The sequence below is a fragment of the Gorilla gorilla genome, chromosome 3 (assembly GCF_029281585.2).
Source record: "Gorilla gorilla gorilla isolate KB3781 chromosome 3, NHGRI_mGorGor1-v2.1_pri, whole genome shotgun sequence".
NCBI classification, from domain to species: Eukaryota; Metazoa; Chordata; class Mammalia; order Primates; family Hominidae; genus Gorilla; species Gorilla gorilla.
In genome coordinates this window covers 142,980,820-142,995,389 of record NC_073227.2, presented here as the reverse complement: position 1 = coordinate 142,995,389, position 14,570 = coordinate 142,980,820, and the positions used below count along the sequence as shown (strand labels likewise).

The 14,570-nt window shown below is 39.0% G+C and overlaps 1 protein-coding gene across 1 annotated transcript in view; it reads right to left on the bottom strand.

The window, feature by feature from the left end:
- The window catches only part of FGF2 (fibroblast growth factor 2), a 72,598-nt gene that overhangs the window by 20,684 nt on the left and 37,344 nt on the right, over nucleotides 1-14,570 (bottom strand). The window contains exon 2 of the mRNA XM_019025035.4: nucleotides 775-878. Coding sequence (XP_018880580.2) covers nucleotides 775-878 — 104 coding nt within the window. The remainder of the gene's footprint in view (nucleotides 1-774; nucleotides 879-14,570) is intronic.

The following is a 14,570-nucleotide window of genomic DNA, read 5'->3' as shown; positions in this document are numbered from 1 at the left end:
GGCAGAGGGTACAGTGACCCGAGATTGCGCCACTGCACTCCAGTCTGCGCAGTGGAGTGAGACTCCCATCTCAAAAAAAAAAAGAAAAAAAAAGTCCCTCTCCTGACATATATGTAAATGAGAAGTAATGTGAGGAAGAACTAACAATTTTCAGGATCTATTACGTGTCAGATGCTGATTTGGGCACTTGATGTGTAGTATCTAATTAAATTCTGATAAAATCCCAATGAGATAGTATCATTGTTTCTATTTTACAGGTAAGGGAACTAACTCAGAATCATTTGCCCAAGAACACAGAGCTCATAAGTGGCAGAGTCGGCATCTGTACCAGGCAGAAAGCTTACATTCTCAACTAGTGTTCTACATTGCAAGTGTTTTGTATGTCACATTCTAAAGAAGAAACTTAAAAACCAATAATCAAAACTGTATACATTTATTCCCAATGATCTTCAAACAACTGCATAATAGAAGAAAATTTTTTTTAAATTATAGCTTAATAGTTTTGCAGAGTAAAAGCAGTGACTTAGAGGTCAGGAATGCCTCCAGCCCAATCCAGTCTCTACTTTATATGAGCTGTGTTTTCTTACTTTACTTACTCCCTCAGCACATCAGTTTTTGCATCTGTGAAATAAAGAAAATACTCCCTATTTTACAGGGTGACTATGACGATGATACACGTAAAATCCTTTATAAAGATTTGATAAACAACAATGCTGGTAAATTAACAGCAATAAAAGCTAACAAAAAACGTGTGAAAACAGAAAGTATGCTTACAGAAGCCAGTAATCTTCCATCTTCCTTCATAGCAAGGTAACGGTTAGCACACACTCCTTTGATAGACACAACTCCTCTCTCTTCTGCTTGAAGTTGTAGCTTGACTGTAACGGGAAAAAAAATTATCTTTGTAGCACCACAGAGGAAAGAGCCTTCTTCACAATATTTATGCAATATAAAGACAAAACACACCTAAGCAACAACTAATCCACTTTGGAGGATTGGTGAGGTTGGGGGTATGGGTGAGTGACAGGGAGCAGATGTCAACTAAACTGTATGAGAGAGGATGAGATGCAGAACTACTAGGGCACCAGTGCCTTGTGAGTCCCTTGTCGCTCCTGTGTCACAGGGTGAGCAGAGAAGGTGTCACAGGGTGAGCAGAGAAGGGGCACACACGGAGAATTGTTTCCTTTGTTGGGCAGTTAGCTTTCAATTGCCCCTGTTAACTATTTACATTTTTTAAAGTGAACATATTTTAAGGGTACATAAAAGTGTAGGAGAATTCCCATGCTACTGCCTATGTTGAAACTATTTAAAAGTTATTTGCCAATTCTTCACAAATGAAACACAATCTAATTATTCACTGTTATAATTTGAGCTGTATTTCCTTGACTTTTTGAGATGGAGTCTCTCTCTGTCACCCAGGCTGGAGTGCAGTGGCACAATCACGGCTCACTGCAACCTCTGCCTCCCAGGTTCACACCATTCTCCTGCCTCAGCCTCCCGAGTAGCTGGGACTACAGATGCCCACCACCATGCCCAGCTAATTTTTTGTATTTTTAGTAGAGACGGGGTTTCACCATGTTAGCCAGATGGTCTCGATCCCCTGACCTCGTGATCCACCCGCCTTGGCCTCCCAAAGTGCTGGGATTACAGGCATGAGCCACCGCGCCCGGCCCTATTTCTTTGACTTCTACACATCTTATTTCTAGCTTCCTCTTCAATGAACTATAGATGCATTTAGCTTTCTATATGGGATTTTGATGTCTATTTTTTTGTGTGCAAATATCTATCTAGTGGAAACACAAAATGCTTATACTTAATTTGCTTATACAGCAAATGATTTTCATAAAATAAGTGTGATGAAAGATTTTCATAAAATAAGATCCTGAGAAAGACTTGTCACACCACATTATCAATATTAAGCAGATTACAGAAAAACAAAAAAAATTACTAATTATGATGATAATGTAATATGGACAAATAATTACCTAATTAATTGAAATAAAAATGAAGTAAAGATTATTTTGCTATTCAGAGGCAGCATTCTCCTGCCTAGAACAATATTCCCCCAAATGTATTTTTGCTAACAGATGTTAAATAAAAAATAGGTTCTGGTGTCAAATAATTTAGGAAAATCTTAGTTAAACCAAGTTAACTCTTTATTACCAAACTTCTCAGAACTCTGCTTATCATAAGATAAACAAGATAAATGTTTGTCCAAACTATTTTCATAGGTCATCCTACATCCTATGGATATGTTTAGGATATTCTTGAGAGCAACAGAAAAAAATGCAGTTTTAGAAATCAGCATATTATCATTTGAATAACATTAGAAATATAAAATAAATATAATTTCCAGGTGTTTATAGGTAGCTAGGGAAACGGCATGAAAAAGCAACTTTTGAAAGTTTCTTAAATAATTAACTTTGTTAGATATCATTATGTCATAGTAATTTATGTTTTAAAAATTTTCCTACCAAGACAGCAACAGACATGCAAAACGAAACATAATATCTGGGATTAGCTTTAAAATAAGCTAATATATTATTTTAAATAATAGATAACTAAATTTTTAATAAAGTGGATAGGATAAATAAGATTCACTTGTGTTAACAGTCATTAGAAGCACAGGATTTCATTATTGTAATCTCACTACTTTTATGAATGTTTAAGAATTTACAATTTAAAAAAAAGACAATCTTAGAATTTTGTTGAACATTTCATGTCTGAGTCACCTCTGTGTGTCAGTCACCCCTGGATTCCAGAAAGCATTGCATCATTTAAGCCTACAGTTACCCAAGTGAAATTCTTCTACAAAATCTTAAAAGATAATACGAAGTAAAAGGAATGTAATGAAGACATGAAACCCAAACAAAGAAGGGTATGAAGTATTTTTTACAATATTATTGGAAAATGCAGAAAATAAGCTTTGTTTTTAATCAACATAACCAAACTTATCTTAATGAGTATAAGCAAATTATTGTATACAGCTCTAAAATGATTCAGATAAGCCATTTTAATGAAGAATGCATTTGCATCTCGCTTTAACTCATAAGGATGTACAAATGCCCATGAGGCAAGGCTGCATAATCAATCGCTATACTTTCTTTCTGTCCCTTATCAATCAACGCTTGCCCAGCTCTAGTCCACCATCTTATAAATGTGTATTACCAGTCACAAGGATGATTAGGGATATTCGTGTATGGCCAGATCAGCACCAGTGACTCAATACCCAAAGTAAACATAATTCATTTACTCATTAACCTTTTGTAGACATCAACTATTCCCACACTCAGGGATTGTTGTCATTCATTAAACCGCTGAGCAATAAGCATTACATGTAAGATTCTTGAAAAGTGTTTCCATTGGCATATAATTTTTAAATTACAAGTTTTAAAAATAACCAGAGTCTACAACAAGAAGTTGAGGAAGTCACAAAATCATAGATTTTTCTATAAAAACTATCTGAGCTGAGATGCATAAAAAACCTAAATAAACTAAATTCAATATACAGATGATCTCTTCCCAAAATAGAGATGCATAGCTGCTTCATCTCCTAAATAAATTCGATATACAGATGACCTCTTCCCAAAAAAGAGATGCATAGCTGCTTCATCTCTGATAGAAGGAGGAATAAACTTGCCAAAAATGGGACCATGAAGAAACCAGCTGAATTTTTAAGAAACTTTTATTAGCTGCTGATGTGAGGAATTAGAATTCTGAAGAGCCCTGATCAAAGAGCAACTCCATATCCACCTGCCAGTTCTTTCCCATAGAGCTTCCACCCAGTGTACAAGTACCACACACCAAAGGCTAGGAACAGAACAGAAGGGCTAAGAGATCCTCTTCAAGTACACTGGGCCTTTGCAGAGTGCAAGGCAGCAGTCCACTGAAGGCTGGCAGCAGGTCAAAGGGCTGAAAGTGATCCTTCTGAGAAGCACTGAGCCTTCACCAAATGCAAAGCCAATGACCAGCAGGATAAAGAGAGATCTTCCAAGATGTGGAAAGCCAGGAGTAGAGTTCAAGAGCAAGGTTAACTCCCCACCAACCCAAACATTTGGCCGCTGAGTTATAAGGGCAAAATGAAATATTTTAAAACTACTCAATTAACCCAAGAAGGCAGAAAGGGAAAGACAGAAGGTAAAGGACAGATAGGATAATTAGAAAAATAGCAAAATGTGTGAATTTGATTCTGTCGTCATGCTGCTATTTGGTTATTTTGCACACTAGCTGATGCAGTTTCTTAATAGTGTCATTGGTCTTTATATTTTGGTGTGTTTTTTGCAGTGACTGGTACCGGTTTTTCCTTTCCATATTGAGTGCTCCTTTCAGGAGCTCTTGTAAGGCAGGCCTGATGGTGACAAAATCCCTCAGCCTCTGCTTGTCTGGAAAGGATTTTATTTCTCCTTCGCTTTTGAAGGTTAGTGTGGCTGGATATGAAATTCTGGGTTGAAAATTTTTTTCTGTAACAATGTTGAATATTGGCCCCCAATCTCTTCTGGCTTATAGAGTTTCTGCTGAGAGGTCTGCTGTTAGTCCAATGGGCTTCCCTTTGTAGGTGACCTGGCCTTTCTCTCTGGCTGCCCTTAACAGTTTTTCCTTCATTTCAACCTTGGAGAATCTGATGATTATGTGTCTTGGGGTTGATCTTCTTGTGGAGTATCTTGGTGGTGTTCTCTGTATTTCCTGAATTTGCATGTTGGCCTGTCTTGCTAGGTTGGGGAAGTTCTCCTGGATTATATCCTGAAGTGTGTTTTCCAGCTTGTTTCTGTTCTCCCTGTCTTCTTCTGGTACTCCAATCGATAGCAGGTTTGGTCTTTTTATGAAGTCCCATATTTCTTGGAGGCTTTTTTCATTCCTTCACATTCTTTCTTCTCTAGTCTTGTCTGCATGCCTTATTTCAGCAAGGTGGTCTTCAAATTCTGATATCCTTTCTTCTATTTGGTTGACTTGGGTGTTGATACTTGTGTATGCTTCACGAAGTTCTCATGCTGTGTTTTTCAGCTCCATCAGGTCATTTATGTTCCTCTCTAAACTGGTTATTCTAGTTAGCAATTCCTCTAACCTTTCATAAAGGTTCTTAGCGTCTTTGTATTGGTTTAGAATATGCTCCTTTTAGCTTAGCGAAGTTTTTTATTACCCATCTTCTGAAGCCTGCTTCTGTCAATTCGTCCATCTGATCCTCCATACAGTTCTGCACCCCTGATGGAGAGACATTGCGATCATTTGGAGGAGAAGAGGCACTTTGGCCTTTTGGGTTTTCATCATTTTTTCATTGATTCTTTCTCATCTTTGTGAGTTTGTCTATTTTCAGTCTTTGAGGCTGCTGACCCTTGAATGGGGTTTTTGTGGGGGCTTTTTTGTTGTTGTTGATGCTGTTGTTGTTGCTTTCTGCTAGTTTTTTTTTTTTTTTTTTTTTTTTTGTCTTTCAATGGTCAGGTCCCTCTTCTGAGGGCTTCTGCAGTTTGCTGGGGGTTCACTTTAGGCCGTATTCTATCTGATTTGCTCCTGCACCTGGAGATGTTACTCAAGGAGGCTAGAGAACAGCAAAGATGGGTGCCTGCTTCTTCTGTGGCCTCTGACCTCGAGAAGCACCAACCTGATGCCAGTAGGATCGCTCCTGCATAGGGTGTCTGACAACCCCGTTAGAGGGTCTCACCCAGTTGGGTGGCACGGGTAATAGGACCAGTTTGATGAAGCACTTTCTCTCTTGGTGGAGGGGGTGTGCCTCTTAGAGACCTACAAAGAGACTTACACTCCTATGAAATAATAATGGGAGACTTTAACACCCCACTGTCAGTATTAGATCAATGAGACAGAAAATTAACAAGGATATTCAGGACTTGAACTCAGCTCTGGATCAAGTGGATCTAGTAGACGTCTATAGAACTCTCTACCCCAAATCAATAGAATATACATTCTTCTCAGTACCACATGGCATTTATTCTAAAACCGACCATGTATTTGGAAGTAAAACACTCCTCAGCAAATGCAGAAGAACTGAAATCATAACAAACAGTCTCTCAAAACACAGTGCAATCAAATTAGAACTCAGGATTAAGAAACTCACTCAAAACCACACAATTACATGGAAATTGAACAACCTGCTCCTGAATGACTCCTGGGTAAATAATGAAATTATGGCAGAAATGAAGAAGTTATTTGAAAACAACAAGAAGAAAGAGTCAATGTACCAGAATCTTTGAGACACAGCTAAAGCAGTATTAAGAGGGAAATTTATAGCACTAAATGCCCACATCAGAAAGCTTGAAAGATCTCAAATCAGCACCCTAACATCACAATTAAAAGAGCTAAAGAGGGAAGAACAAACTAATCCAAAAGCTAGCAGAAAACAAGAAATAACTAAGATCATAGAAGAACTGAAGGAGATAGAGACACGAAAAACCCTACAAAAAAATCAATGAATCTAGGAGCTGGTTTTTTGAAAAGATTAACAAATTAGACCACTAGGTAGACTAATAAAGAAGAAAAGAGGGGCTCCGTCCGGGAGGGAGGTGGGGGGGTTAGCCCCCCGCCTGGCCAGCCACCCCGTCCGGGAGGTGAGGGGCGCCTCTGCCCGGCCGCCCCTACTGGGAAGTGAGGAGCCCCTCAGCCCGGCCAGCCGCCCCGTCCGGGAGGGAGGTGGGGGGGGTCAGCCCACCGCCCAGCCAGCCACCCTGTTCGGGAGGGAGGTGGGGGGTCAGCCCCCCACCCGGCCAGCCCCCCCGTCCGGGAGGGAGGTGGGGGGCTCAGCCCCCCGCCTGGCCAGCCGCCCCATCCGGGAGGTGAGGGGCGCCTCTGCCCGGCTGCCCCTACTGGGAAGTGAGGAGCCCCTCTGCCCAGCCAGCCGCCCCGTCCAGGAGGGAGGTGGGGGGGGTCAGCCCCCTGCCCGGCCAGCCGCCCCGTCCGGGAGGTGAGGGGCACCTCTGCCCGGCCGCCCCTACTGGGAAGTGAGGAGCCCCTCTGCCTGGCCACCACCCCGTCTGGGAGGTGTACCCAACAGCTCATTGAGAACGGGCCATGATGACAATGGCGGTTTTGTGGAATAGAAAGGGGGGAAAGGTGGGGAAAAGATTGAGAAATCGGATGGTTGCCGTGTCTGTGTAGAAAGAGGTAGACATGGGAGACTTTTCATTTTGTTCTGTACTAAGAAAAAATTCTTCTGCCTTGGGATCCTGTTGATCTGTGACCCTACCCCCAACCCTGTGCTCTCTGAAACATGTGCTGTATCCACTCAGGGTTGAATGGATTAAGGGCGGTGCAAGATGTGCTTTGTTAAACAGATGCTTGAAGGCAGCATGCTCGTTAAGAGCCATCACCACTCCCTAATCTCAAGTACCCAGGGACACAAACACTGCGGAAGGCCGCAGGGTCCTCTGCCTAGGAAAACCAGAGAACTTTGTTCACTTGTTTATCTGCTGACCTTCCCTCCACTATTGTCCTGTAACCCTGCCAAATCCCCCTCTGCGAGAAACACCCAAGAATGATCAATAATAAATAAATAAATAAATAAATAAATAAAATAAAATAAAATAAAATAAAAAAAAGAAATTCAAGTCTGGCAGTTCCAAGTACTGGAGAGGATACAGAGCGATGGAAACTCTCATTACCCTGCCAAAAGACAGTGCAATTGCCACTACTATTTTGGAAGTTAATTTCATAATCAATGCTTGCCAGATGTTGTGCCAATTAAAAAAAATAATAATAATAATAAATAATAATTGTATTAAAAAAAGAAGAGGGAAGAATCAAGTAGACACAATACAAAATGATAAAGGGGAGATCACCACTGACCTCACAGAAATAGAAACTATCATCAGAGAATACAATAAACACTTCTACTCAAACAAACTAGAAAATCTGGAAGAAACTGATAAATTCCTGGACACATACACCCTCCCAAGGCTAAACCAGGAAGAAGAATCCCTAAATAGACCAATAACAAGCTCTGAAATTGAGGCAGTAATTAATAGCCTGCCAACCAAAAAAAGCCCAGGACCAGACAGATTCACAGCTGAATTCTACCAGAAATACAAAGAAGAGCTGATATCATTCCTTCTGAAACTATTCCAAACAATTGAAAAGGAGGGACTCCTCCCTAATTCATTTTATGAGGCCAGCATCATCCTGATACCAAACCAAGAAGAGACAGAACAAAGAAAACTTCAGGCCAACATCCCTGATGAACACTGATGTGAAAATCCTCAATAAAATACTGGCAAACATAATTCAGCAACACATGAAAAAACTTATCTGCTACGATCAAGTCGACTTCATCCCTGGGATGCAAGGCTGTTTCAACATACACAAATCAATAAATGTAATCCATCACATAAACAGAACCAAAGACAAAAACCACATGATTATCTCAATAGATGCAGAAAAGGCGTTTGATAAAATTCAACACCCCTTTATGCTAAAAACTCTCAATAAACTAGGTGTTGATGGAACATATCTCAAAATAATAAGAGCTATTTGTGACAAACCCACAGCCAATATATTGAATGGGCAAAAGCTGGAAGCATTCCCTTTGAAAACCGGCACAACGCAAGGATGCCTCTCTCACCACTCCTACTCAACATAGTATTGGAAATTCTGGCCAGGGAAATCAGGCAAGAGAAAGAAACAAAGGGTATTGAAATAGGAAGAGAGGAAGTCAAATTGTCTCTGTTTGCAGATGACATGATTGTATATTTAGAAAACCCCATCATCTCTGCCCAAAAACTCCTTAAACTGACAAGCAACTTCAGCAAAGTCTCGGGATACAAAATCAATGTGGAAAAATCACAAGCATTCCTTTACACCAACAATAGACAAGTAGAGAGCCAAATCATGAATGAACTCCCATTCACAATCGTTACAAAGAGAATAAAATACCTAGGAATACAGCTAACAAGGGATGTGAAGGACCTCTTCAAGGAGAACTACAAACCACTGCTCAAGGAAATAAGAGAGAATGCAAACAAATGGAAAAATATGCCATCCTCAAGGATAGGAAGAATCACTATTGTGAAAATGGACATACTGCCCAAAGTAATTTATAGATTCAATGCTATTCCCATCAAACTACCATTGACATTCTTTATAGAATTAGAAAAACTATTTTAAATTTCATATGGAATGAAAGACCCCGTATAGCCAAGACAATCCTAAGCAAAAAGAACAAAGCTGGAGACATCACACTACCTGACTTCAAACTATACTACAAGGCTGCAGTAACCAAAACAACATGGTACTGGTACCAAAACAGATATATAGACCAATGGAGCAGAGCAGAGACCTCAACAAAAGCAATTGCAACAAAAGCCAAAACTGACAAATGGGATATAATTAAACTAAAGAGCTTCTGCACAGCAAAAGAAACTATCAGCAGAGTGAATAGGCAATCTACAGAATGGGAGAAAATTTCTGCAATCTACCCATCTAACAAAGGTCTAATATCCAGAATTTATAAGGAACTTAAACAAATTTACAAGAAAAAAACAACCTCATCAAAAAGTGGGCAAAGGATATGAACAGACACTTCTCAAAAGACAACATTTACATGGCCAACAAACATAAGGAAAAAAGCTCAACATCACTGATCATCAGAGAAATGCAAATCAAAACCACAATGAGATACCATCTCACACCAGTCAGAATGGCGGTTATTAAAAAGTCAGGAAACAACAGATGCTGGCAAGGCTGTGGAGAAATAGAAACACTTTAACACCGTTGGTGGGAATGTAAATCAGTTCAACCATTGTAGAAGACAGTGTGGCAATTCAAGGATCTAGAACCAGAAATACCATTTGACCCAGCAATCTCATTACTGGGTATATACCCAAAGGAATATACATCATTCTACTATAAAGACACATGCACATGTGTGTGTTTATTGCAGCACTATTCACAATAGCAAAGACATGGAACCAACCCAAATGCCCATCAATGATAGACTGGATCAAGAAAATGTGGTACACATACACCGTGGAATATTATGCAGCCATAAAAAGGAATGAGATCATGTCCTTTGCAGGGACATGGATGAAGCTGGAAGCCATCACCCTCAGCAAACTAACACAGGAAAAGAAAACCAAATACCACATGTTCTCACTCATAAGTGGGAGTTGAACAATAAGAACACATGGACACAGAGTGGGGAACAACACACACCAGGGCCTGTTGTGGGGTGGGGAGTGAAAGGAGGGAACTTAGAGGATGGGTCAATGGGTGCAGCAAACCAGCATGGCACACGTATACCTATGTGCACGTTCTGCATATGTATCCCATTTTTTTAGAAGAAATTTTAAAAAAAGAAAAATAGCAAAATGTCAGATTTAAACTAACCATATTTCAATAATAACACTGAATATAAATGTCCAACACACCACTAAAAGGAAACAATTGTCAACAAGATGAAAAAACAAAACCTAACTATGTTGTTTACAAGAAAAGCACCTTAATTTACTAGGCAAGTTAATAGTAAAACTGTGGAAAAAATGGGTAAAATGCAGACCTTCAGTATAAGAAAGCTGATCTGGCTATATTAATATCTGACAATATAGCTTTGAAGGCAAGTAGTATAACCAGAAATAAACAGGGTCACCTTAATCATCTTAAATGTTTAGCAGCTAATAATAGAACTCTAAAATATCTGAAGCAAAAACTGACAAGAGAATAAATCATTAAGAATATGGAAGGTGTGAACAGCAATACCAATCGTGATTTAAATGATACTGTTGTTTAAATCAGGTAAGTTTCATTTACCTAAGACTTCATCCTCCTAATATAGTCATTTGAAAACTATGTTCCAAAAAATTAATTGTGGCTGAGCACAGTGGCTCACACCTGTAATTCCAGCACTTTGGGAGGCCTTGGCAGGCAGATCACTTGAGCCCAGGGTTTGAGACCAGCCTGGGCAACAAAGTGAAATCCTGTCTCTAAAAAATTAAAAATATATATATTTTTAACAGAAAAAAATTAACTGCCAGCTTGGGAAGCCATCTATGGCAATTTGCCTACTGGTCTTGAATTGTTCAAATCAATTAACTCTATCTGAGAAATTCCTTTTCCAAAGACACCATAATACTAAGTAATATCGAAGGCACTTATTCTGAACTGTTGGTACCCATGGTTCCTTTGTTTGTTTTACCTATTATAGCCTTATTGAGGTATAATTCACATGCCATGCAATTCACTCATTTAAAACATGCATACAGTTCAATGTGCTTTACTATAATCACAGCATTGTGCGACCATCACAATCAATTATAGAACATTTTCGTCACCCTACATTCTTTAGCAGTCACTTTACATGTCCCTAATACCACTCATCCCAACCCTGGGCAACCTGTCTCTATAGATTTGTCTATTCTGGACATTTCATATAAACAAAATGTGACTGCCTCTTTCACTCAGAATAATGTTTTCAAGGTTTATGCATGTTGTACCATGTATCAGTACTTCATTACTTTTTATCACCAAGTAATAGTCCATTGTATAGCTAGACTTTGATTCATCCATTCAGCAGCTGATGGATATTTGGACTGTTTTTACTTTTTGGCTACGTAAATAACGTTGCTATGAACAGTCATATACAAGATTTTGTGTAGACGTGTTTTCTTTTGGGGGGAGTATATACCTAGGAGTCAAATTACTGGGTCATATGGTAACTCTATGTTTAATCATTTGTGGAACTGTCAGACTGTTTTCAATGCAACTTTACGTTCTCATCACAATATATGAGAGTTCCAATTATTCCACATCCAGGCCAACACTTGTTATGGTCTGTTTTTGTTTCTCAATTATAGGCATCCTAGTTGAGTGTGAAGTAATATCTCACTGTGGTTTTGATTTGCATTTCTTGGATGGGTAATAATGTTGAGCATCTTTTCATGTGCTTATTGGCTATTTGGTTACCTTCTTTGAAGAAATGTCTACTTAGATCTTTGATTCATTTTTAGATTGTCTTTTTATTATTGAGTTGAAAGAGTTCATTATATGTTCTAGACCAAATCCCTTTCAGACATATGATGTGAGAATATTTTCTCCCATCCTGTGGGGTATCTTTTCACTTTCTTTTATTTATTTATTTATTTTTTGAGACGGAGTCTCGCTCTTTCACCCAGGCTGGAATGCAGTGGCGCTATCTTGGCTCACTGCAAGCTCCGCCTCCTGGGTTCACGCCATTCTCCTGCCTCAGCCTCCCGAGTAGTTGGGACTACAGGCGCCCGCCACCACGCCCGGCTAATTTTTTCTATTTTTAGTAGAGTCGGGGTTTCACGTGTTAGCCAGGATGGTCTCGATCTCCTGACCTCGTGATCTGCCCGCCTCGGCCTCCCAAAGTGCTGGGATTACAGGCATGAGCCACCGCGCCCAGCCTCTTTTCACTTTCTTGATGTTGTCCTTTAAAGCATAAACACTTTAATTTTCATGAAGTCCAATTTATCAATGTTCTTCTTTTGTTGCTTGTACTTTTGGTGTCATATCTAAAAAATCACTGCCTAATCTAGGGTCATGAAGGTTTACATCTATGCTTTCCTCTAAGTTTTAGTTTTACCCCTTCTATTTAGGTTTTAATACATTTTGAGTTAATTTTTGTATGTGGTATGTGGCACAACTTCATTCTTTTGCATGCAGATATGCCCAAAATGACACTTAAAGATCACTACACCCAACATCTGCAGAATCTACATTCTTTTCAAGGGCACATAGAACGTTCCCAAGAATAAATTATATGCTTGACCATAAAACAAGCCTCAATACATTTGAAATGACTGAAATCATATGACATATTAAAGTAGAAATCTGTTAGCAATATGATATCTGGAAAATCCCCAAATATTTGGAAATTAGGCAATGCATTTCCAAATAAAACACAGAGAAGGCCAGGCGTGGTGGTTCATGCCTGTCATCTCAGTACTTTGGGAGATGGGTGGATTGCTTGAGATCAGGAGTTCGAGGCCAGCCTGGCCAACATGGCAAAACCCCACTCTACAAAAAATAAAAAAAATTAGCCAGGCATGCTGGCATGCGCCTGTAATCCCAGCTACCTAGAAGGCTGAGGCACAAGAATTGCTTGGTCCTGGGAGGTGGAGGTGGCAGTCAGCCGAGATAGCATGAATGCACTCCAGCCTGGACGACAGAGAAGACCCTGTCTCAACAACAACAATAAAACAAACAAACAAACCAAAAAAAACAGAGAAAATAAATCACAAAGAAATTTAGAAAATATTTCTAGTTTTATGATAATGAAAACTCAGCATGTTTAAAGGGAAAGTTACAGCTTTAAATATTTGTATTAGAAAAACAAAACATAAAAATCTAAGCTTCTACATTATGATCCAGAAAAATAAGAGCAAATTAAACCCAAAGTAATAGCACAGGGAATATTTAGCATGTAAAAACTGTACATTTGAATATGTACAGATTAGTAGAAAACAATCCCAAAGGGTTACCAATTATTTGGGGATAATGAGATAAAAATGATATTTTACTTCCACATGCATTGCGATATTTAAATTTTTTTCTCAGTTGTGCATGTTACCTTTATAATAAGCATGTAACAATGTTTGCATTGTTAAAACTTTAAAACAATCTAGAATAAAATACCAACTGTGTGTCATATTAAACACAACTGAAAATAAGCACATTCATGAGTTCAAGGAGGGAGAATTTCTCAATTAAAAAGGGAGTTAACTTTGTTACATCCATATGTAACAATGTTAGCATTGTTAAAACTTTAAAGCAATCTAGAATAAAAATACCAACTGTGCATCATATTAAACATGACTGAAAATACGCACATTCATGAGTTCAAGAAGAAAGAGAGAATTTCTCAATTATAAAGGGACTTTGGAGACGTATCACCCAAAAGGGATATGTGAACCTTGTTCAACTTCTGATGGAGAATAAACCAACTGTAAAGAAAATATGAGACCATCAGGAAAATTTTAACACTAGCTGGATATTTTATGCCTTCAGGTAATTTTATACCACTCACAGTAATTTTATACCATACCTGTCTGTCCCCCACCAACTGACGGTGAGCTTTTTGAGGGTAGGGAACTATACCTTATCCATTTCTGTATCCCTAGCAGTGGCACACTGCCCGACACACAACAGAATCGAGTGAATGTCTGTTGGATCAAAGTACCTCAGGGAAAAGAATGACAGGTAAGATGGTGAGCAAGATATTGTGAAAAAATGTCCCAGTATTAAGTCCCTCACAATGCTAAAGCATGAAAAAAATGAAAGGTTTACAGAGGCCAAAATTAGGAAAAAGAAAAGCAGAGATTCAGAGAGAAAATCAAAAGATGCAGTGTGATTTTTTTTTAATGTATCAACTTGGCTAGGCTGCAGTCCCCAGTAATTCAATGAAACACTAATCTATGTGTTGCCGTGAAGGTACTTTGTAAATGTGATTACAGTCCATAATCAATTGACTTCGAGTAAAGAAGATTATTCTTGAAAATGTTGCAGGCCTGTTTCAACAATTGACTTCAAGTAAAGAACATTATTCTTGAAAATGTTGCAGGCCTGTTCCAATCAGTTGAAAGGCCTTATGAGCAGAGCTGAAGCTTCCCAGCAGA